A 26,050-nucleotide genomic window follows, 5' to 3' on the forward strand; every position below is an offset into this window, starting at 1 on the left:
TTTTAACTGAATAAGAATCCAAGGCATATAAACCCTTCTACCATACTGAACTCCTAATTGTATGGAGGCATGTAGCATCGTTTTCAAAGATGAGAGGCCAAACTTACAAGCAATCCAGAGGTCACATTGCTCACCTGAGCACCAATAACCATAATTGATCAAATCAGCTTTCTGATATTAAATACAACACATTTGTTATTCAAGATTTGGAGAGGTCCAAATCTAACCCCCCCCCCCCCCAGGCCCCTCTTGTACAATCCTTCCACCTCTTTCTAGTATCTGCCGATTCTTTTGTTGTATACCTCGAAACGTGTCTGGTTTGAATAGATATAAAATCTATATGTATGTACCTATTTGGCAATGAACATGATCACCACCGTGAGACCAGCCGCCATGTTTTGTACATTCATCTCTGAAGGCCTTTTCTTGTGCTGCCTTTTCTCTACTGTTTTTCTCAAGTTGAATATCAACAGCTTTACCGTTATAATGCTTTGATCCAATTTTGTGACACGCTCCAGCAATGGCGTTTACCTTAAATTAACAAAGAGAATATTTTATTTATGCACAAATTTAGGTATCCAGTTAGAACAAAGCTACAGGGATGTAAGTAAACAATTCGGGAAATGGTTTGGTAATACAAAACTTTACTTTACAAAAAACACGCCACCCCTCCTCACCCTCACCCCAACACCACACGCACACAAAATACCCGATAAATTGTCAATTGTACAATTTAATTGTTGAAATATACCAAACGCAAATGGTAATCAATAGATTTTTAAATTTAACCCAAAAAAGAAGGAACTTATAAATCTGTAATAATTCAAATGAAAATACAGTTTTACCTGAAATGGGTATTTTGTAGAAGTTCCCAAGTCGTAAATATATTGTAGAATTTTCGAGTCCAGACAGGTAGAGCCACCTGGTGCCTGCCCTTCGTCACACTTATAACTGAAATACATTATTAAAAAATATAAATGTTAATTAATTGCCACTATATTGAAACAGATATATTACTTAATAAAATCTGTAAAACTGTCTTAGAAACACATGCTCTGCTACACATTGATAACCACAAAAACATGATTTTTACATAGTGCATTTTAGGTAGTCCATCCATAACTGAGGTGAATTTAACAAGTTTGATTGATATAAACTACATTGAATACGTATTCTAAAATTATTATGAGGCTGACATAAACTAAACTCGGGAGTATGTATGTAGTCGACTAAATAAACTTTTTGCACTTGGAATTTTTTCAATAGAGTCTGCCCTTGCAGAGATTAGGAAAATTCAATTTCTATAAATATGTACGGTAAGTTATGAATTTTTCAATCTGATTAAAATCAGATCCTTTGATCCGCTCACTTAGATCGCTACATAAGGAGATCCTAGTGTAGCGTTCTAAGTGAGCGGATCAAAGGATCTGATTTTAATCAGATTGTGAATTTTTTGGACATTTTCAAAACAGGAAAAGCTTTTGCAGCTTTTTACCAAGAGATTTGTGAGAAAATTATTTGTACGATAAAGATATACTGAACAATGTATTTTTTGCAATAGACTTTAAAGTTAACTTCAAGATGTGGTTAATTTGTTAATATTCATATTTTAAAAAAATTTAAAGATGAATCTTTATTATGTAATGAATTCTTTAAAATGACACTAAGATTTTAGTAATCAGCCTTGCAATCTATTAGATATAAAATATGATTATTATGGATGGACTACCTTAAATTTAACCTTTCAAATAACAGCAGCTTAAAAAGTGAGAAGCTGTCAATTTGACAGCAAACCGGGTATTGTTTTATGTGAACGGTATCCATAATCAATTCGACAACCCTGAATTGATAAATCCTACCTATCCAGACAATTGGAGTACTGAGTACAGTTCACAGTACTCTTTATACAATATTCTGCAAAAATAATTAATAAGTTCAACAAGTATTATTTTTCCTAAGCTATCAAAAACTCAATCCAAGTAATATGTACATTTATGGTACATGTACATTTGATCTGCAAAGCAACAAATTCACATCTTGAAAACTGTAGGGGAGTTATCCGTACAATAGGGATGCCCTATATGCAATGTTCTGCTAGAAAATTGTTATTGCGCAGACACATGGACGGAAGGATAAGGTACAATGTAATTCCTATATCTTAACCTCCCCAATTTTGTTTGCGGTGGTGGACGGGGGTATAATCAAGGATTTTCTTGCTATTTTATATCCCTTTTTTCTTCGATTATACACTCAACGGCGCTAGCTTCAAAATCTGCTTAAAAGATAAGGTTACTTCATCACCTTGATCGCTTGGTTACTTTTCCAGCACATGAATCTCTAATATTGCTGTAAGGATCTGCACCATCATTCACTCCAGACGGATTTTTTTCTATCAAGGTAATCTTTGGGGAGTTTTTAATCTTGCATGCTACTGCCGCTGCTGCTGCACTACAACTCCCTGTTCCTAAAACAATGGAGTTGATTGGTTCATTTTGTTGACTCACTAATTAATGGTGAAAAAAGGAAACCTATAAGCTTCTGGTTTCCTTTCTCTTTTTTCTCGATATGAAATGATGGGACATAAGTTCTTAAGTATCTTCTAGTGTAATTGAAACATTTTTTTAACTGATTAAAGATTTCAGGTTAATATAAACAAATTAAGTTTTCATGAAGATTCGCCTCTCGTGTTATGATTAGTAAAAGCTACATGCATAAGGTACAATTATACACAGAAATGCAACTGTGATTTCATCTGAAACCAGCGATTACCTGACTGAGAAACACAGCACTGCCTGGACGCTGATCCTCCACACAATCTTGGCGTGTATGCCCCGCTACAAGACACAGAGGTCTGTTGACATTTACCTCCTTCATCTGTGCAAGGTTTGTCAGCAACTATTTATACAAAATAAATAATTCACTAAAGAGTTTATTTATCTATTATATATTCTTAAAAAAAAACAACCAAGGACCTTGGTTGGAAATACAGCACTGTCTAGTTCATCCACCATTACACAATCCCCTTCGGTAATTATCACACGGTTTGGAGTTCTCCTGACACTTTCCTCCTATTTGTATACATCTAGTGTCGCCTTAAGATTAAACATAGGTAATCACAGATTACAAAGCTCACCGAGACGCGACATCAGCCTTATGAGACATCAGCCTTATGAGACTTCACCTTATGAGACCACCTTTATCTTATTAAATGAAAATCATACTTTATGATCTTCGATTTTCATGGATTCTGTTTTGACACAATATCAAATATCATCTGTTACAAAATTGTATGATAATCATACGTTCATATGTTAATCAATACAATAATGTAAAATTAAATATTGCATCCTATCATATTTACAACATTTATGATACATATATCATATAATACAATAAAATACCATAATAAACAATGATGAGATATGATATTGTAAGGTATGATATGCTTTGTATTGTGTCTGGTTTGAATAGATGTAAAATCTATATGTATGTACCTATTGTATTTGATCAAATAATACAATATCATAATATATAAGACAATAAAGTATTATATTACAATTTCATATTACATAATACATCATATCATTGAAATATGATATAAGATTGTATAAAATAGTATGATATTGTATGATTTTTTGAATTTATACATAATATGATATTGTATTATATGATACAATATAATTTGATACAACATTGTATCATATCAAATGATACAATATTATGTGATAATTAAAAGTATAATATTATATAATACAATATTATATTATACATATTGTATCATATGATACAATTATATATTTAACAACATCATACAATACAATTTCATATGATGTGATAATATATCATATAATAAACCAATATCATATTATACAATTTCGTATGATACGATATTATATAATATTTCATGTGATATAATTCTATATTACAGTAACTAATATCATATAATTTTATTATACAATATCGTATGATACAATATTATAGAATATATAATATTGTATCATAGGATACAATATTATATTTTGCAATATCTTATGTAATAGTATCATGTGATAAAATAATAAATTAATAATACAATACAATATTATATAATATTGTATCATAATATACAATACTATACATAACGATATCATGATACAATATCATAACATAAAATATCAAAACAATTGATACAATATCATATCGTATCATATAACTTTTTTATAATATTACATATGATATTATATTGTATCATATTAAACAATGATGTTTCATACCATACAATACTATATCATAAGAATCATATTATATCATTTATCAACAATCACATCTATCTTTAGAGCTGGTTTGAGTGAGGTAGGAAATTTCATTAGCATCCTCGATAATGGAGATCAGGCTCTGCATCTGAAGCAACCTCTGCGTTTCATTTATAATATAGTTAAAACAATTATGCAAGCTATCATCTATAAAACATGTGACCTGTTCCAAAAAAAATAAACCTCATCCAGCATCCGAAACTTATGGCTCAGATTCAACATCCATGCCTGTCAGGTGCATCTGTATCATAAGACACACCATCCATTCAAGTTCGGTGAAGTTAGGACCTGTAATAACTAAGATATATTTTTTAGCATCCTTGATAATCGAGATCAAGCTCTGCATCTGAAGCTTCCTCTGTGATTCATTCACATTATATTTTAATCAACTATGCAAGTTTGAAATAGTACTATTATGTATTAAACATGTGACCTGTTCCAAGAAACTTAACCATACCTATGGCTCAGACTCAGCATTCAAGCCTGTCAGGTGCATCAGTATCATAAGACGCACCATCCATGGGAGTTTGGTGAAGTTAGGACAAGTAATAACTAAGATATAATCATCAGAGGGTACCTGTTTCAAATACTTTAACCAGCTCTAAAAACCTTAACCTCCTCCAGCATCCGAAACCTATGGCTCAGATTCAGCATTCAAGCCTGTCTGGTGCATCAGTATCATAAGACGCACCATCCATGGAAGTCTGGTGAAGTTAGGACAAGTAGTAACTAAGATATAATCATCAGAGGGCACCTGCAACAAAAACTTTAACCAGCTCTAAAAACCTTAACCTCCTTCAGCATCTGTAACCTATAGCTCAGATTCAGCACCCAAGCCTGCCTGGTCCATCAGTATCATAAGACCCCATCCATGCAAGTTTGGTGAAGTACGGACCAGCAGTAACTTAGATATTGCTATCAAAGGGCACCTGCAACAAAAACTTTAACCTGCTCCAAAAACCTTAACCTCCTCCAGCATCCGAAACCTATAGCTCAGTTTCAGCACTTAAGCCTGTCTATTTCCTTTTATGCTTCTAAATATTAAATATCATTTGTCATTTTGAAAAAAAATGTAGCCTATTAGTTTATTATGACGGTCAACTCTTTACGTTGATTCCTACTGTGACGTCAGCAAACCCGCGAGCTACATTAAATGCAGTGATAAACAGTATATATGGCACTGACACATAAAGAACTCTACTTTCCAGATACAAATTTACTTAATTTATGTGCTGCTTTACAAACCAAATCAGAGAGCGAGTTCCATTGATACACCAAGATATTGTTTTCACAATAAGATGTTATCAATAATTTTGTTTCCAGATTTCTACTAATCTAGGAAAAAGTAATGGAAAATGATACAGGGCCAGTGTACATCAAATCAGAGAGCGAGTTCCATTAATACATCAAGGCATTGTTTTCAAAACTAGAAGATGTTATAAATAATTCTTTGTTTTCTTATATTTTTCCAATTTTTGTTTCAATTTAGGAAAAAGGAATGGGAAATAATCCAGGATTAGTCTACACCATATTATGAATATCTTGTTCTAGAAAGTTTTTACAATCAATTAAAAACTATATATTAAGAAGAAACACCAAGTCCTTTAATTAAGGATCTCTTGGAAATACTACTGCAAGTAGAGAACAATTTGTTTTTGAAGGAGTTTACTGGTACACAGAGATAAACAATTTACCATCAAAGTGCAAGCGACTGTTGTGACACTGACAAAAAATTTCGGGGGAAACCACAGGATCATATTGACAAAGATGTTAAATTCTACCGACACAGGTTTTTTCAACTGCACAATTATAATCGAAACTGGCCAAAATGAATAAAGTTAAAGAGAAATTAAAGATAATATCTTATAAAGTTCAATATAATTATGCATCATAGGCTTGATAATATTCTTTTGGCTGTAAAACCTTATTTTTACAGTCAATGAAGATTACAGAAAATTGTCACATTCATTTGAAAAACTGTCTCAATCTAAAAAGATATCTTTAAATACTACTAACCTCAACAAGTTTCGCGAGGGGATAATTATAATTTTTTATAGGTAATGTGAATGAGAATATTTATTTTTATGTATTTAAAACTGAATTCATTCAAAATTTGTATCTTCATAAGGTCAAGTCATGAAGACCATGATTACATCTCCTTGCCAGTAAATCACCAAAAACTGTTACATATTTTAAGTCTTCACTGACAACTTGTTTGGCAATCAATAATTTAATGGTAATTATTTTCATACATTCTAAGTATTATTATATTTTACAAAATAATGCTGAACCCCCTTGCTCTTGCTCCACCAATATTATTAGAGAAGAAATAAAAAAAAAAGAGACAACTATCAAGTTTATTTCAATTGGAATTATATTTAAAAATACATGTACTGTAATAAACAGAGTATAAAAATGTATTGGGACAGCCAGTATTTCTTTAACTTCAATTTCACTGATTATTTCCTTATTTTCAATTCAATTTTTTACATGGTCCCATAAAAGTGGGATGGGGGGACTCCATGTTAATTTAATTTTTTGTATGTAAATATAAAAAAATTCTTTGCTGCGCAAAAAAGTCACCCCCCCCCCATGCTATATGCCTGTAGATGGAAGATGCATTACTTGAAGAAATAGCCCCAAAGGTTTTGGATAATGTAAGATAATTATGTTGCATGTAATTACATGTAGTGCAACGTATAGTCAAGTCAATGTCATAATTATTCAAAGCCATGCTATTTATATACAATATGTTTATATGATAAGTAAAATTATGGGGGGAAAATCAAGATTTCTGATTTAAATAATCTTAATGTCCTACCGTTTAATAAAACGGCCATATAACTAAAATATTCTGAATTATAAGCCATAAAAGCTTTAATAAATGCCAGGAGAGGTGACATATTAATGGCTCTTTTATATATATTTACTATAAAGAAAAGAAAACTCTAGTTGTTATTGGCCTATTTATTTTAAAATAAAGTGGCACATAAGAACTGGTGAATTGTCCCTCTTTCTTCAATTAATAGGGGGGGGGGGGGGGTCCGACAAAGCAAGATATCATAGATAGACGTACAAGGAATTAAGAGAAATCTATTTACAAAGATGAAAGAAAGATGAAAGAAAAAAAATCCAACTATTTTTAACTATATTCTTATGCATTGTGACTACAGGGCTAATGAAATCATTTTTAATATTTCGGAAGTGCTTAATCCAATCAACGTTCTAAATTCTATATACAGTGACAAATTAAACAAATCTTATAAGTACCAAAAATAATTGGACAAGACTACACCACCCTACCCTATATAATTATTAGAGCCCTGACTTAACACCAAAATAAGGATCAAAATAAGAATGAATTCTGCAAGTGTAAAGAACAGGAAGAAATGAACACAAACACAAGGTTTGCCATGAGGAATAAGGTTCAGGAGAATAAAAAGAAAGAGAAAGTTTACTCCTTGGAATGCCTTAGGAATGGTTGCATAAGATCACATGAAAACATGCGATATCAAATGAAGTTTTTACTGATATGATTAATATTTAATAGTCATACACATGGGTTTAATGTTTTATTTTGTTTTTATGAATCTATCTTTATACCGACAGCAGGTCACAGAGGTTTACTGCATAAAATTCGAAATAACTTATCGTGAAAAGCAAACTCAATATTCTCTGTGGCCTACATTCCTATATGCCTTGTTTGAAACTTAATGAATAACCTTTTTTAAAAAAAATTCATCTTCACATACTTTAATGTAATGTAATGTTTTTAATTTAAAATGGTAAAATATTAAGGCATACCTTTTCAATACCAATATGTTATAATATTCACTGACACCTAGCGTAACAGTACTCAAAATTGCACAATGTTAAGCATGACGTTTACTCAGAATGAAAAAAAAATTCCACTGATGATAATGAAAAACCAACTATTGTGTGTTATAGACCTTACATGGTAGCGTTATTCTTCACTTTCAAAAAAGTAGGTCAATGACATACTTTTTGAGTTACTGGCCATTGAATATTTGTTGAAAATTTAAGAAAAATCCATAAAAATTTTACACTAGGATTGAGATTTTCATAATTGTGAAAATAATATAAATTGCTTAACTCTTTGACAAATGAAATACAGTTTATGAATGGTAGTGACATTAAATTGATACATGTACAAAGCATTAAGTTTTTAATCACAATTTTTATAGATATTCTAGTCCGAATTTCCTCAATCAGTTTTCAAATTACTACCCATTTTTGATTCAATATAACAAATACTGAATGATGATAATGCTAAGACATTTATAGTATTAATGCTAAAACATTTATAGTATTAAACTAAATATATTGACCTTTCTCTGCTGGCATAAAATTTATATGAGGTCAATGATCAAAATTTTGAAATATGGTGTCTTTTATCATTTTTAAGCATTTTTCAATATTTTTGTAGTGTGTGCCATACGATTATCTAAACGAAAAAACATAAAATCTTTACTTTAAATATTATAGTACTACCAAAAATATTTCAGTGGAAAAAAAAATCTGAAAAATTTGGTCCGAATTTTCTCTGTTTTGTTAAAGGTCAAACTTTGTCAGAGCCTAATTCCATAATTTAGTAAAAATATCGATTGTTATGTCAATATTAATTCATTTCATAAATACTTTTTGCATTCAAAACAAATTTTACTCATGAAATAGAACTGTTTAACAATCTGGAATTGAGAACTCAAACCCTGAGTAAACAACGTCCTTAAAGATAAACAGGAAATAATACATGGTGTTTTGTGATACCGTAAAATTAATTCCAGTATCCATAGGTCGGTAGGTATCGGCACGATAAGGATCCATTCCTGCATTTTTGACCGTGTGCGAAGAATCTTCCAATGTGAGTCATTAGCTTTTGCTATATTGGTGACCACTATTATGCAACCCGTAACGAACACAGTGATTGACAAATGGTAAGTAACTCGTCGTGGAAATTCTCTATAAAACTAGGAATAGATACAAGTCGATACATCCTTATTCGATTTGTTGGGCTTTGATACGGTGCAGTCACGCTATATCTACATGTTTTTCAGCTGACACGGTCTGTAACAATTTTAATGCCCGTTTAGATTGAGAAAAAACGTAAGATGAAATTGTCCAGATAAAGTTCCAGACTGGATTTCAATCTGATTCGAACATTACGACACATGTCCCAGATGTGAGTCGCTTGTGTACGTGCGTATACGTTACGATACCATCACACGAATGTGCTGTGTTGTGATGAGGTACGAAAATGATGGCGATTTTTTTTAGCTTTCAAGATATATGATAATGATTACAATTTAAGCTACTGGGCAACAATTCGATCCGACAATATATTTGTATATCTATTTAGCCAAGCCATTTTGACGCATTGTTTTGCGCTTACTCTGCAGGCAAGTGTCAAATCTGGACTCAAAATATCGAAATTTCCAGTGCAACAACAGCGGCAAGAAAATTTGTGGGCCATTTCAATAGAAGTTTCCTGGCTTCTAATAAACACAAGTCTCGCCAGAAGCAGTTGGATTTGCCGCAACACGCACTATTGCAAGACGTTCCATCCAGATGAACTGCGACATACATGATGTTTGAAAGGCTTCTAGAGCAGCGCCTAGCTATATTTTATATATTTTCGAAAAATTTGAATCTTGTGGTCTTCTTTTATTAAATAGTTTAATGTTATATAAGTTAATTCAACAAAGAATCAGTATAAACTCGTATTGGGTTTGTGTTTTGCTAAGTTGTTCAAAAAAATCATTTACATTATTCTTAATTCGTGTTAAGAATCATTCGGATTTTAAAACATTAATTTATTTTGCATACATTTTTTTATTTGTAGAACATCAAAATATACGTATTGTCTGGTTTTGAAAGCAGAATCATAAATTCCCGGTTCAGCCCCTCTGGAAAATCTACCAAGTACATGTATTTGGTCCAAGCCATCATACAGGGGGAGAAGACCATTGCCACTATATCTTCTTTTAAAATAAACAATCAAATGAGAAACTGCTCCCCAAAAAGTACTTTAAATTTTTTTTAAAGCAACTCATCATCCAACATATGGATATGAACTGAAGGCAGATGCCATGGTGTGTGATGTTATTTTAACATATTTCTTACCTCTGTAAAATTAATAGTATCTTCAATCAATACAATAATTGCCGGTAAATAACAAAACACTGACAAATATTTTTACATATCCTCAAATTATTTAAATGGAAAAAGTTTTATTTCAATATTTTAAACTATATTTTAACACACACACACACATATAAATATATATATATATATATATATATATATATATATATATATATATATATATATATATATATATATATATATATTAAATCTATATTGTAGATTATGGACACAAGCTTTTCGCTTTCCGAGTCAGAGGACGCCCTCCGCGATGGGTTCATAAACCTTCCCATGTTGAAAATGCAGGACGCCGCCACAGTAGGAAATCGGATTAGGACTTCCCTTTCTCCAGTTGCCATAACGACTGTAAATGCATTGCAATTTTTTTGCTGTTCATGAGACTTAAAATATTTCATTACATTATTAAACTTAAAACTTTTTGCATCCTCAAGTCGGAGACGCGGCAACTACGTCCTACGGGACCCAGCGTGGAGAGCTCCTTCTCTCTTATGAGAGACAGACGTGCGTCCTAACTCTCTGGAGAGACAAAGCCATCAATTTCTCCTTAAGAAATGATGTGCTTTACACAATTAAATGCATTGTTCCGACAAACGATTTCAATCACCAACGTTGCTATAATTCGACACCTGACACCAAGTTTAAAGTAATTCAAATTTTGAAATACTACTGTTATAAACAGTTAATATGAAATCAGGAAAGTTAATTCTATATATACATGACCTTTTAAATTCACGATTCATTATTTAAGAATTCTTCGTGTCTAAAAAAATATCAGTCGAAAATATAATCGAAGACGACTTACACAATATTCATTAAAATGTAGCTACATTGTAGCACGCTAATGAATAAACCCTTTGTATTTGCTTCAACTGTTTACGTGCAGTATTTACAGTATTCTATGAGATTATAAGATTTCTCTTTGATTTGTCATTTTCTTTGTTAGGTATATATTTAATATCTTATTCATCATGTCTCCCTTGAATACTCATTAATATTTTCAATCATTTTATTTTAACAAGAATAATGCTGAAAATCGCTCGTAGATAAATTGTCCACCATATTTCTGTTGTCATTTTCTTTGTTAGGTTTATAATACATTGATCTGTATATTTAAAAAAGTATATATTTAACATCTTATTCATCATGTCTCCCTTGAATACTCATTAATATTTTCAATCATTTTATTTTAACGCTCGTAAATAATTGTCCACCATATTTCTGTTGAATCGCCTCTATCCCTACAAGCCATTTCGCTGTGGAGGTCTTGCATGTTTAAATATGCATATTGCTTCGCCATGTTAACAAGCATTCTGAGAGAATTGCATAAGCAATACACGTCCCCTACCGGTTTGTATTATTCTATGAAAGCTTCCAAGCACACAACTATTTCAGAGCTATTGTAAACGAGATGTCATGCTTTAATCAGAGATAAAAGAACAGAGGAAATTAAAACTATATAGTTGATATAAAAATTAAATAGGAAATAGGTAAAATAATACTCTTTATTTCATCTCCTGTAATTTCGCCAAGTCTATTCTGTATTCGCTGGTAAAAATTTGTGAAAACAATGCACTGTTATGCACAATATCATTTCTTACCGTCTTCTGTACCCCGAATCAAACCAAACAGTTAAACAGCCCAACCCGACAACGAACCCGATTGTAATAATAACACAAAAAAAACCCCTGCCAATTAAATTTACAACACAATGCTTGACACTATTTTATAGAATTCATTTGTTTGTTAGAAATGATAAAAGGAATGGTACAGGGAAAGGAATGGTACAAGTAACGCACAGTATACTGACTACACACTGACCTCGTTTATTCAGTTACACACCGAACCCGATAACGAACCCGAACATTAAAAAATTGGAATATAAAAAATTAATTTTCTCGAAAATATGTCAATCAGACGCTACAAAAGTGTAAACTTGATCTGTAGTTTGACATTTTGAAGCTGTTCAGCAAGTTTCATATTATTCCTCAAATGCATAAAGAAAAAAAGTGTGGAAAACTGAAGTGGGACGGATAGACAGACGGACGGACTGACGGACGCAGAGGAAAGCTATAGTCCCCTCCGGTGAAACCGGTAGGGGACTAATAAATGGCGATGAAATTTTCATATTTACGCACTTTTTGTAAGACAGGAGAAAATCGTCAAATAAACAGGCAAATGTATTATTTACCTATGCAGACAAAATACTTCTATAAAACAAAGAAATAAATGCACAATCTAAGAGGATAAAGAAATGTTATACGTTGGCCACAAGTTGTAGGTGTAATCTGATATAACGTGATCAAAGAGTTTATAAAACCTTTGACAGTCCCAATTTATCACCGGTGTTCAGCTTTAAGATTAAAAAAAACAAGAATAGAATTCCTGGGTCCCCCGCCGGTCAAGCAGTATACTAGTATCGAGTCTATCGACCAAGGCTGATTTAGGAACTTGACCAAGGTATTAGTGGTATAAACATTTGGTATAAATTTACTGAAAATCCGTTAAAATTTGTAGGCATGAGAGCGCTTACAAGGTCAATTTTTGGATAAAACGGAGTCATTATTGTGGTCAAAGTCCCATAACTCCAACAAAAAGTATCGACAAATGCTGATTTTCGAACTTGACCAAGGTATTAGTAGTATAAACATTTGGTATAAATTTAATGTAAATCCGTCAAAATTTGTAGGCATGAGAGCGCTTACAAGGTCAATGTTTGGATAAAACGGAGTCATTATTGTGGTCAAAGTCCCATAACTCCAACAAAAAGTATCGACAAATGCTGATTTTTAAACATGACCAAGGTATTAGTAGTATAAACATTTGGTATAAATTTAATGAAAATCCGTCAAAATTTGTAGGCATGAAAGCGCTTACAAAAAAGTGTGACCCACGGACCCACGCCCGGCATTTCTATGTCCCCGCTCCGTGTTCCGGCGGGGGACAAAAAACAAATACAAGTTGACCTCTCTCAAACACCGGTAATACTTTTCTAACGTAGAAGATAAAGTACGAGTAATTACTCAGTACTATCATATCGGTAGACAATATTTACATACTTTTGATACAAAAAAAAATTTAAACATTTTTTAAATTCAAAGTTCCTGAAAATTAATTAACAGTTTAGCCCCATCAAGTATAATTTGTTTTTCTTCGATTATCATTTAAATACATGTATCTTGACTCAATTTTTTTCTCCGCAAATCGTGACCTTGCCAATTTAAATTTTGCTTAAAAAATGACCGTATATTCATTTCAATAACACTCACGATATTGTTTTTTAAAAAATCAGCTTCTTATTTCTATATTATTGCTTCCATGGGCATGGTCACGATTTTGTTCGAATATTTTTTTTCTATTTTTATTATTTTCAATTCTTTAGGAATGCATTTCTATTGTTCAAATGAAATTTGAGAACCAGTCGTTAAGTTTTAAGCAGGATACAGAGCTCATAATTCTTTGTCATGTAAACAAGGCTTCTGCCCTGTTTTAATTTGTTAATATAGATTCAATATACCAGTAAAATCTTGTTACATAGCAAAGAATTGAAAGCTCTGTAACTCGCTTCTAACTGAACGAATGGCAACTAAAAATTTCACTTCCCTATCAAAATTACCTTACTAAAGCATAGTAAAATCGGAAAAATAAGTTTTGATGAAAATCATGACCATGCTCCTTTCAACAATATTTAAATAGTTTAGTCAAAATTATTAAGCAAAATTTAAAGGTATAATTAAAAGGCACAGTTCTCAATCATTAAGTAAACACTTCTCGTGTTATAGTTTTTTTTTTTACATCTTAGTTGTATGATGAAAATTTTATATTAAAACAGAATGAAAAGATGTATAACAAGAAATTAAACTAGATATTCATGGTCGTGTTAAACTTGTTAAAAATGTCTACGGTTTTTCTAGGGGTATGGGCCAAAAATCAATATTTACATTGTATGTACGGGGAAATATATGAAAATCCAAATAATTTCACCTGCTAAAAACATTAAATTGTTACAATATTTCTTGCGAAATACTAATTAAAACTAGAAGATCGATACTGCTTAGCGGGAAAAAAAGATTTTTTTTTACCAATTTACTGCAGCAGATTTAAATTAAACAACAGTACCAAATAAAGGTGGAAAAACCGTCTAATTGTTCCGTGAACAATTAGTCTAAATTAGTCTACTAGTTCTAATTTTTTATTTTCTCTTTTTTTCCAAGCTTTTTTATTATTAGACATATTAAAAGTGTTTTCTTCATGTAATTGATCATTTAAAGTTATTGTACCAAATGCGGTACATCGATCTACCCAAAAGAACCCAAAAGGAACACAAAAAGACCCAAAAGGAACACAAAAGGACCCAAAAGGAATTACTGGGAACAATTTTATAAAGATTTTACATTATTTCAATAAAAATGTTGCAATTAAGAACTTTTTATGTGTTTATTTTTCATTGATTTTTAAAATTCATTACAATTATTTTTAGTAATGTAATTAAGTTATTTCTAATTATTTGTTTATCCAATCAAATAATCGTGCATAATTGAGTTGATTAAAATATCCAATAGAATTCATTAATTAAAACATGAGAACTTAATTATGATACGTTGGTGTTATAAAAGCAGGTTCTCATTTCACTTATCCCCCATCAAACAAGTTTCGGACTGGAATTCGAATCACATAGCCAGTAAGTACCAACTTTAATTTCTTGTAATACCCATAAAAATAATTTATAAATGTATTTCACGACAAAATTAATTCTGTTATAAAATTATATATCAGAAATAAGCCCTTGGCATTATAACATTTATCAATATTATTACACTGGGATGGAGAAACCGACTCCTATTACAAATTCCTGACACATCTAAATTCAAAACTGGGATTTCCTTCCGGACTAAAAGTGGGTAGTGATGAAGAAAAAGCAATAAAAAAAGCCATCCAAATGCATTCGATAGCCCGGTTCACCTGCTTTGTACTAAACACTTAAAAGACAACGTCCGCCGATATTTAAAAGATAAAGAGGAATGCAGTACAAAGGACAGGGAGTTTATAGTGTCTTCAATTTTTGGACAAAACGGTGTTTTGAAACTGTGATGAATCTTTCTCTTACGATTCAAAAATTGCCGACTTGGATTCATACCTAAACAAATTTCCACATTTTAAAAGTTATTGCCAAACCCGTTTAAGCCACTGTTGGATAAATATGTTTTCCTCCCGCTACAAAACGGACCTGTCACAGAGCAATGGACCAACAATAACTCCGAGTCCATGAATAATCGCTTAAAACAATCCCTTGACTGGAAGTCACACAAATCTGCCCGACTTGATTACCAAAATTAACGAAATATCCGCGTTCTCAATTAATGACCTTAGACGAGCGATCCATGGCAACGGAAATTATATCTTGGAGGACACCCTTCAACAGCACCGAGTACCACCAGACGTCTGGGTGAAGATGAGCCAATCGGAGAAAAGGAGGAAAACATGGAATCTCCTTTCCCAAAACCCGATTGAAGCTGAAAAGAGACAGTACATCAAGTCCTCCAGATGTAGCTTCCAGGTAATTATTTCAATTTACCATGCACTGCATTATTTATATGGATATCTGAATATTTCATATTAAATCTCTTTAAATTTTATGTGAATTCCATCATTTAATTTAATACAGTGTACTGTTAAATCTAAATCTTATCTTTTAACTATTTATTAATTCCATTTTTTTTTAAAATTACATAGGTTCCACCAACATCGACAGAAACCGTGCCAGAGAAAACGCCCCAGAGCAGAGCGCACCCGGCGGTAATCCCGATTGAGACTTTTCCAAATCACTTGTGACTTTTCCCAACTGTGACTATACAAAATGTGACCGTACCGAATGTTTCTATCTACCGAATGTGACTATACCAAATGTGACTAACCGATCGTGTGAATGACTACCCGATTGTGACTGAATTTCAAAATGTTTTACTGTAAATAAGTTTGATTTATTGTTAGACTTGTATGCTTGGAAAAACTGAGTCTGGGCCTTGGTAGGGCGTCGTTTAAAAACGATAAGAACAGTTTGATCCACATACGAGTCTGTAGAATAAAATTAAATCAGAATCAATTTCGATGGCTTATAGATGTGCCTTGTAAATATGTTTAGTAGATTGAATTGTCATTTGAATTGTGTTGCTAGTATATTGTCTTGGTTAAAACTTGACTGTATGCTTGGATAAACTGAGTCTGGGCCTTGGTAGGGCGTCGTGTAAAAGCGATAAGAACAGTTTGATCCACATGCGATATTGACCAAGTTCGATTTAACTCATTTATCAAGAAATCCATTTTTTTATTTAGATGAAATATAGGTGTACCTTGTAAATACGTTTTAGTGCTTACATAATTGATATTCGTAAGACTCGGCTGTTTATTTGTTTTGCATACAGGAGCTTTTTAGTGCTTTAAATATTATATATATATATATATATATATATATATATATATATATATATATATATATATATATATATATATATATATATATGATTGTGCATATTGGAGCTCGTTTTGTCTTGACAAACAGGTGTGCTTTGTAAATACCTTTTAGTGCTCTTTAATTAATGTTCGTCTGACTTATTTGTTCGTTGTTTTTTTTATTATTATATTTTTTTTATGCATGTTGCAAGTGGTTTATGGTGCATGAATGTATATATTAGTGATTGATTTTACATAATTTCTATGGTACCTAATTTATTTATTTGCTATTTTTTTTTCTAAAACCTTTCTTTTAACATAATGATGTAAACGTTTTATTTATTTTTTAAATAAGAAAAAAAGGTTTCCTTTTTACATTTAACAAAATTAATTACCTCTATAATGTATTTTTTAAATCTAACAGCTTTTAACAATTTGGAACTTTGGCTTTTTGTTTTTCCAAAAATACTCAATTTTGGCTCTTAAAATGGGTGGCCTCCACGTGGCAAGAGTTGGGCAACGTTATCATATTAAGTACGTTTTAATGAATAAATCGTGCTTAGATAGCGGCTAACACCCTACACTTCAGATTTTTTAATTTTTAAACAACTCTCCCCCAAGTAGACAATATTTAGTACATTTATATTGTAAATTATGGCATTTAATGAACATTAAAATTTCATTTGGGTCCTTTTGTGTTCCTTTTGGGTCCATCGATGCACCCCACCAAATGACTCTGTGCCTGATAAGCCATAGAACTTATAAAGTTATTGCCCTTGTGCACATAAAGCATGTTATCGCTGCTTCTCTGAAACCAAAAGAGATAGAAACTTAAAATCTTTACCAATGTCTTCAGTATATTTAGAGGGTTCTTCAATCTATTCATACCGAAAGAATCTGAGGCCAAAATGGACCTGAAGGCCACATTGGGACAATTAACGTGGCGTGTGCTTTACATGCATGCATGAATCTGATCGTTTTGCATATCAAACTTATAGGAGGAACCAACCAATTGTTCTCATCATGCCAGTTTTCCTAACAGCAGTTAGTCATCAAAGACAGTTTAACTCTTTTATATAAAAATGTCACCTTCCTTTACATAGCATGGCGAGTGGATTTATCCAAACATTTTTGTGTCGTGTCGTTTAAGCCTGCGTGTCTAAAATTGAGAACTGCGTACCCGAGCTTGTAAGTTGAGATCGACTATAGGGTGAAGGAAATCTTAGGTAGGGTCGTAGACTCGTATTATATTGATAAAATCAAAGTTATACCACAGCATTTATATATCTAAGGTGAAAATAACTTTACCGAATTTAGGCATACCGCATCAATTTTTTTTTTTACATTTTTGTATAAAATATTTGAATAAACAATTTTAAAAGAAAAACAAATAATTTCAATAGATATTATAGAATGTTACTTTCAACTAGTTGGACCTGAAAACCAAAGGCTGAATTTCATTCATAGCAATTTGTATTGCTTTTTCGTTTTCTCACTTTTTAAGATTTGAAATCTACGAAATTTGTTAAGTCGTACGTGGAAAAGATCATCAGAAAATTATCTCCCTTGCGCCGAACAGTATTTCAACCAATGAAATAAATGTAAATTTTCACATCATGTAGTTTCAACCAATCACAAAGGAAAGGAAGTGCACAACCCAGAGACTGTAAATAATTTCAACTCTTTATACCGTCTTCCTTGGAAGACGGTAACCATGTGACAACACTGTGTATATCACCCCTATATATACCGATGTGCCTCGTGCGGCATCATTCTTTGAAGAATTTGTGACAACCCTAAAATAACGGGTTGGGAGAAAAATTACAACCAAAATAGGGTGGGTATATGATACCCTCTTAAGCCTCAGGCTCATATTACATTAATGTCTCCCATCTTTCACATCCCTAACGGTATGCTTGGATGAGGGACCATTCTATTACATATCGCCTTTCGGCTCTGCGAGGGTATCATATAGCATATTCAAAGTAAACAACACAAAAAGTTATATAGATTAAGAAAGGTTATTTAATCTCAACTCAGATGAAATTTGTCAAATATAACAAATCAAATAGCACACCATATGTAATCACATAGTGTGCAATTTTTCAATAGTCAAGCACATTTGTAGCAAAATCATTATTATTGACTGGCAAGTCCTTATGGAAGAACTGAACGAATGCTTTTGTGGAAGTCCAGTTAGCGGTGTCCATAATGTCTTTCATTGATACACCGGATGAAAACGCTACTGATGCTGCAGTTCCTCGAACACTGTTAGCCGTATACATGTTTGAATCTAATCCAGATGATGATAACACAGTCTTTAACCATCGCGCTAGAGTACATGTAGTCACTTTATTGTATTTTTTATATGAAATAAACAAATCAGAACTTTTGCGGATATCTTTTGTTCTATCCAAATATTCCATCAAAGTTTCAAATACACATAATTCCTTCTTTTTGTATTGAAAAAGTGACACAGAAGGTAATGGAACACCAGGTTTAGATGTTTTAAAAGTGTTCGTATTTGAAAAATAATTTTGTCGTGATAAACACTCATATTATCAATGTTCAATGCAGAGAGGCTCTGGGCCGTTGCAGCAGTAGTTAACGCACACAATGCCACCAATTTCAATGTTAACATTTTCAAAGTCAACTTTTTCAAAAGTCTTTTAAAACATGTAAAACTTTAGATACATCCCATGTTATTTTACACTTGTGTTTAGGAGGATTCATATTGTAATAACCTTTGAGTAGCTTTGGTATTAAAAACTGATTATTAATCCAATCCACCCGAAATAGAGACAAAGTTTGCATAAGCATAGCTTTATTTGAATTAATGACAGAATAAGAACATTTTTCTTTCATCAAATGTCCTAAATATTGTACATTTACTTCAGATGGGTTATAGGTATTAATTTCCCGTTCATGGCACCAATGAACCTATTTTCTCCAACAGTACTGATATTGTTTAGTTGTGGAATGTCTGAGTGAAGAGTTGATGACATCAGATTCAAAAGATTTCGAAAGTCCTTGATTTTTGATACGTGTCCTGATACAATGCAGGCGATCAGTGACATTTTTCTTTATCAGTGGATGGTTTTCTCCTGTGTGAGGCATGACCAGAAGATCCTTGTGACGTGGTAATCTGGCAGGAATAGAAATCAAAGATGAGATAAGCAAAGGAAACCAACTCTGAGTTTCCCAAAGTGGTACAATAAAATAGCTTTCTCTTCTTTGTCTGACAATATCTTATTTAGAATTCTTCCAATGAAATATATATGGACAAAATTGGAATCAACAAAAAGTAAAAGCATTAATTTCTGCTCCATCTGGATCAAAAGTCCAAGACACAAATTTGTCTAACTGTGTATTTAATCGAGAGGCAAACAGATCAATGTCAGGCAAGAAAAAATGCTGACAAATGCGAGAAAATATATCTGGTTTTAACATCCATTCTTTTGAATCTGAAAACTGTCTTGATAATTGATCAGCTAGAACATTTTCAATTCCAGAGATATGCTTTGCAGATATCACTATATCCCTATGAATACACTATTGCCAAATTTCAATTGAAATTGAATTTAATAATTTTGAGGTCGTACCACCCATAGAATTGATTTAAGAAACTGCTGTGTATTGTCAGATTTTATTCCTATATGACAGTTTTTAAAGCCACTGAAGAAAGCTTTCAATGAAAATTTAATAGCCGAAAGCTCCAATTCATTTATATGCATTTTTGGATTCTGTTAGAGTCCATCGACCACCTACAGTTTTATTAGAGAATGTAGCACCCCAACCTTGTAATGAGGCATCTGTTTCAATCCAAAAATCAATAGAAGGTGTTCGAAAGGGTTTACCATTTAACTTTTTAACATTATCTAACCACCATTGAATTTTTACTACACTATCATTTGATATAAACATTTTAGAATCATAGTCATTCAGTTCTCTAAAGTTTTGGATTTTATCACTTTCCATATTTCTATAATGCATAGGTCCCTCAGAAATGCCATTAAATGCATGGACCACAAGACCAATCAAGGATGCAAATATCCTAATAGCAGGCTTGGGGCGAATTACATTGTAAAGTAATGCATTACATTACCATTACTTCATGAATTAGGGCATTAAATTACCATTACTTAATTTTCTTGAAGTAATGCATTACATTACCATTACATGGGTAAAGTAATGCATTACCATTACCATTACTTTGTGAAAAGTCAATAAGTTTTAAAAAATTAATTGAAAAGCTAAATAAAGTGTTTTTGTAAATGTTTCGTAAATAAAACATGCTTAAACATATTTACAGGTTCATATTCACTATCAGGTTCAAATTTAATGACTTATACAAGATTGCTGTTGCACTTTATGATCATCAAAGTTTCACAGGTTTTATCTTTTAACTGCATCCAGTTGGGTGTGAAAATCTAAGATATATAAGTGTTCAGGTAATAATAGAAATAATACATGAATCTTGTATTTTTTATATAGTCCAAACTATTGTACTTAATACATGTATACAACAGAGAGAGAGAGAGAGAGAGAGAGAGAGTAAAATTATTTCAAATGGGTTATAATACTAGCTTCAAGAGATCATGGTTGGACAGTGCATTCTTTTTAGTGCATTCATTTTTGCTTTTGAGGGTGTATGTCTGTGCTCCATTCCAATAGAAGGGTGGTGATTGGGTGTTTAGCACCTCTAAAAACAATTTTGATACTTAAACTATCCTGGGGACACAGTGTTTTGTTGACACATTCTTCACAGTAAAGAATTCATTGAATGTTCAACAAATTGGAGTACATTTTTCAAATGATTTAAAATTCTTAATAACAACACTCTTAAAATGTTATGAAATTGTGTTGATATAGCCAGTTATATTGACAATTTAAGAATGGATTTTTAACATTTTTAATTTTTTTGTAACATGCTGAATCTTAGAACTAAAATATTTTTATCTCAAGAATTATTTATATTCTTCAAAACAATTTTAATCAAATATAATTTCAGTTATTCAATTCATCACAATTTTACAAATGAACATGCATAGAAAAGCATAGTAATGCCATGTAATGCCAGCATTACACTAGATTTTGGAAAGTAATGCATTACATTACCATTACTTGTAATGCTAAAATTATGGCATTACACATTACTAGCATTACTTTTAAAATATGTAATGCATTACATTTAGCATTACCCCAAGCCTGCCTAATAGGAATATATTTTTCCCTCAATATTTTCTGACATAATGATACTATCTTTGTAATTTTTTCATCAGTTAAAAACACTTTATCTTGCACTGAATCAATAAGTAATCAAAAAAATATGATTCTGTGTGTAGGTTGTAGGACTGATTTCTTCAAATTAATGGTAAATCCAAGTTTATCTAATTCACTCACAATTAACTGAGTTTCATGTCTACAGTCACTATAATTCCTGTTTATAACAAGAGAATCATTAATATAATAACAACACTGTATCTTATATGCTCTAAAAGCTGCAAAGACAGGTTTCATAAGCTTAGTGAATACCCGAGGTGCTGAAGCAAGTCCAAATGGAAGGACTGTAAAGCTATACAAATTTTCTTTCCATCTAAATGTTTGATATTTTTGAAAATCAGGATTAATACTGATGCTAAAATATGCATCTTTTAAGTCAATTGAAGTTTAAAAATCATCTTTTTCAATTAACTCTAAAGCAAATTGCAGATTTTCTTGCTTAAAATGATGATATTCAACAAACTCATTTAGATTTTTCAAATTGATTATAAGTCGTGAAGTTCCATCTTTCTTTGGAACCAAAAATATATTTGATATAAATTCATCAAATGGATTTTGAACCTTTTTAATTGCTCTTTTTGCTAACAATACATCCACTTCATTTTGGACAAGCACAGATTCACTCTCAGTAAAAGATATCTGCTATGGTATAAAATATTGCATAGGTGTTTCTCAAAATTCAATCCTGTACCCTTTAACAGTTTCTAAAATCCACTTGTTACTAGTAAACTGTTTCCAGTAATGAGTATTAAGGGCTCTCACCTTATTTACTGGTTCTGGTAGCCTTTCTTCTTACTCTTGAACTGACTAGGGTATCCCCCTCGTTTGTAATATGGTCTGCCTTCACGAGGTCTGTATTGTTTGTACCCTTGGTAACTTTGGTATTATGTCTCCCCTTTCAAAGGGGAGACATATTGTTTTTGTCGACTTTCTTATTCTTCTTATTCTTCTTCTTCTTCTTCTTATTCTTCTTCATCCATATTTGTCCAAGCCGTAACTTAAATACCCTTTGACATTAAGACTTCAAACTTGGAACATAGGTAGATGGTATTGAGAAGAAGTGCACGCCACCAAAAGTTTTGACCTTGACCTATTTTGTTCTTCAAGGTCAAGCATTTCATAAAAAATATTGTCTGGACCATAACACAAGACTCCTTTAACATACAGACTTTGAACTTGTATCATAGATAGATGGTATATAACCTAGTTGAACCTCACCAAAATTTTTGACCTTGACCTATTTTTTTTATTTCAAGGTCATATTAGAAAAAACTTCATTGTTCAACTCCTGAATATACTTTGACAGAAGGACTTCAAACTTTAAACAAAGAACAATAATAATACACTTAGGTGTACTATTGAATAATATTTGACCTTGACCTTGTTTTACTGAAGGTCAAATTAAGAAAAAAATAATAAAATTTTGTCTGGGTCATAACTTTAATAGCCTTTGACATTTAGACTTCAAACTAAGAACATAGGTAGATGGTATTGAGAAGGATTGCACACCACCATAAGTTTTGACCTTGACCTATTTTGTTCTTCAAGGTCAAGCTTTTCATAAAAAATATTGTTCGGACCATAACACAAGACTCCTTTAACACACAGACTTTAAACTTGTATCATAGATAGATGGTATATAACCTAGTTGAACCTTACCAAAATTTTTGACCTTGACTTAGAATTTTTATTTCAAGGTCATTTTAGGAAAACCTTCATTGTTCAACTCCTGAATATACTTTGACAGAAGGACTTCAAACTTTAAACAAAGAACAATAATAATACACTTAGGTGTTTTATTGATTTATATATGACCTTGACCATGTTTTACTCAAGGTCAAATTAAGAAAAGGGTGGGTCTGGGTAACATATAGCTGACATTATTCTTTTTCAATTTTTAAAATTGCCCCATATTACAATCCTTGGGGAGAAGGGGAGACATGTGTTTTTTTGTTAAAAAAACAATACCCACTAGTTGGTTTTGCTGTTGGTAACCTTGTCCAACAGCAACCTGGAAGTTTAAAGAATTTGGCCTGCCCTTGTAGGAATTGAATGAACTCCGACCATTGAGAGAACTTAAAGAATGTTTGTTCATTTCACCCATATCTTTCAGTTTGGTCGTACAATTATCTACATGCAAACAATTGTTCTGTAACAGGAATATCTGAACTGCAAATTTTCCTGTATCGAGGATTTAAACAATTCTTTAAAGCTGCTGGGTCAGATTTAATATCAAATTTTGTGACTGTTTTTAAATGATGGGTTTGCTAGGTATGTGTATAATAAAAGACATTGCAGTAGTTTTCCCGATCAATCGAGCCATATTTCAATGAAAAAATAATGTTCAAAATGTCGTTTGAAAACAAACGACATTAAAAAGGGTACTGTGTAATTTCGTCTCATATTAAAATACGCCCCCTGGCGTCGAGACGGATATGATAGTATTACGACTTTGAAATGATGTCATCGCTTTATATATAAAGGTCATAATGTTTTGGCAAATAAAAGTTGAACCCGTGTACATTTATTCACTAATATTTCTGAAGTTTGCTTTGTTTACATTCGATGCATAACATGCGGGTTGAATAAACCTAATCATGCGGGGGACGAAACCAAACGGTTCCCTTTTTTAAACATTCCCATGAAGCAGTTTGGTTTGTTTGCCCAAAAAGAAATTATTTTAATTACTTTGAATATTCTCTAACTTTGAAAGGAGACTGACTATGGTGGTGTAAATAGGCGAAAGTCCGTAACGTTCTAAGATAATTGGTTTGTATATAAAATTATTTGATACTGTAATAGCGAAAAAATCGGACCATGCAGCTTTAATTCATTTCTGCGTTTCATTGATAAATTATAAAACCCATACTCTAACAGACTAATGGAGTCGGACAGCATGGACTTTGTTTTCTGAACATCTAAATCTTTGCTATTTGCCAGCTGATATGCTAGGGAAACAATTGGAATTAACCCATGCGCCATATATTTTTGTATTTCTTGTAAGGCAAGGTCGGATGCATTTTTGTTCATTGCATCCAAGATTTCTTTGTTTACCCTGGGAACTTTGAGGTAAGTACAATTTTCTGGCCTATAATACCGTTTAGCTATTTCACCCATGGTTTCTTTGCTAGACTTAACAGAAAGAGCTGCATTTACAGCCTTAGTCAAACCAGTCCCTATTTTTGGACCATGCAGTAGCCTCCTCTGGGTTTAATTGTGGGATATCCTAATCATCAACAGAATTGACTTGCTTTGTGTTCCCAGTATTACTTGGAACTTCAAATGCATCTTTAAATGCTATTTGTGGATCAACACCTACATGGGATGAACTGTTAGGGGAATCAAGATAACTAAAATCAAAACTATCTATAGCATAATCATTTGCATCATCCTGATTAAGACTAACAAACTCTGTAGGTCTCGTAATAGTTGCCCTTGGTTGATTATGACTACAACTTTGTTCCATAGCATTTTCATTATTGCTAGAACTGTCCGCCATACATTGACCTACATTTGTGAATTTCTTAACAGATTCAGAGAAACACGAAATAGACTTTAAAATCGAGTCTATACCCAATGTTGATTTTAATGAGTCAATATCAAGACATGGTTCGTTTTCCGCTGTCTTTTTTTGTTACATGGCGTTTTTTAGACAGCTTCGAGCTCGCCTCAGATGCTTTTCTTTTAACTCCAGACCGTACACGGAATTTACCCATCGTACTATCGGACCTAGTTTGCATTTTGTCAGCATTATCGGGGATAACATCGCTGTCAAAATTATCATCCGTGTTCTCCCCTAGTGACAAAATATCATCCATATCCGACATAATTCTACTGGCCGAACA

General features: G+C 32.2%; 1 protein-coding gene across 1 annotated transcript; it reads right to left on the reverse strand.

Annotated features, from left to right (window-relative positions):
- Window positions 1-246: 246 nt before the first annotated feature.
- On the reverse strand, window positions 247-26,032 carry LOC105329492 (uncharacterized). Its single transcript, XM_066085199.1, has 7 exons — window positions 25,918-26,032; window positions 25,075-25,153; window positions 2,973-2,995; window positions 2,770-2,895; window positions 2,302-2,464; window positions 846-951; window positions 247-531 (listed from the first exon to the last, which is right to left on the reverse strand). The coding sequence occupies exons 1-7, from the start codon at window positions 26,030-26,032 to the stop codon at window positions 337-339; spliced, it is 807 nt and encodes a 268-aa protein (XP_065941271.1). The 3' UTR covers window positions 247-336.
- Between the last annotated feature and the right edge of the window lie 18 nt (window positions 26,033-26,050).

Source organism: Magallana gigas, chromosome 5 (genome assembly GCF_963853765.1).
Source record: "Magallana gigas chromosome 5, xbMagGiga1.1, whole genome shotgun sequence".
NCBI lineage: Eukaryota > Metazoa > Mollusca > Bivalvia > Ostreida > Ostreidae > Magallana > Magallana gigas.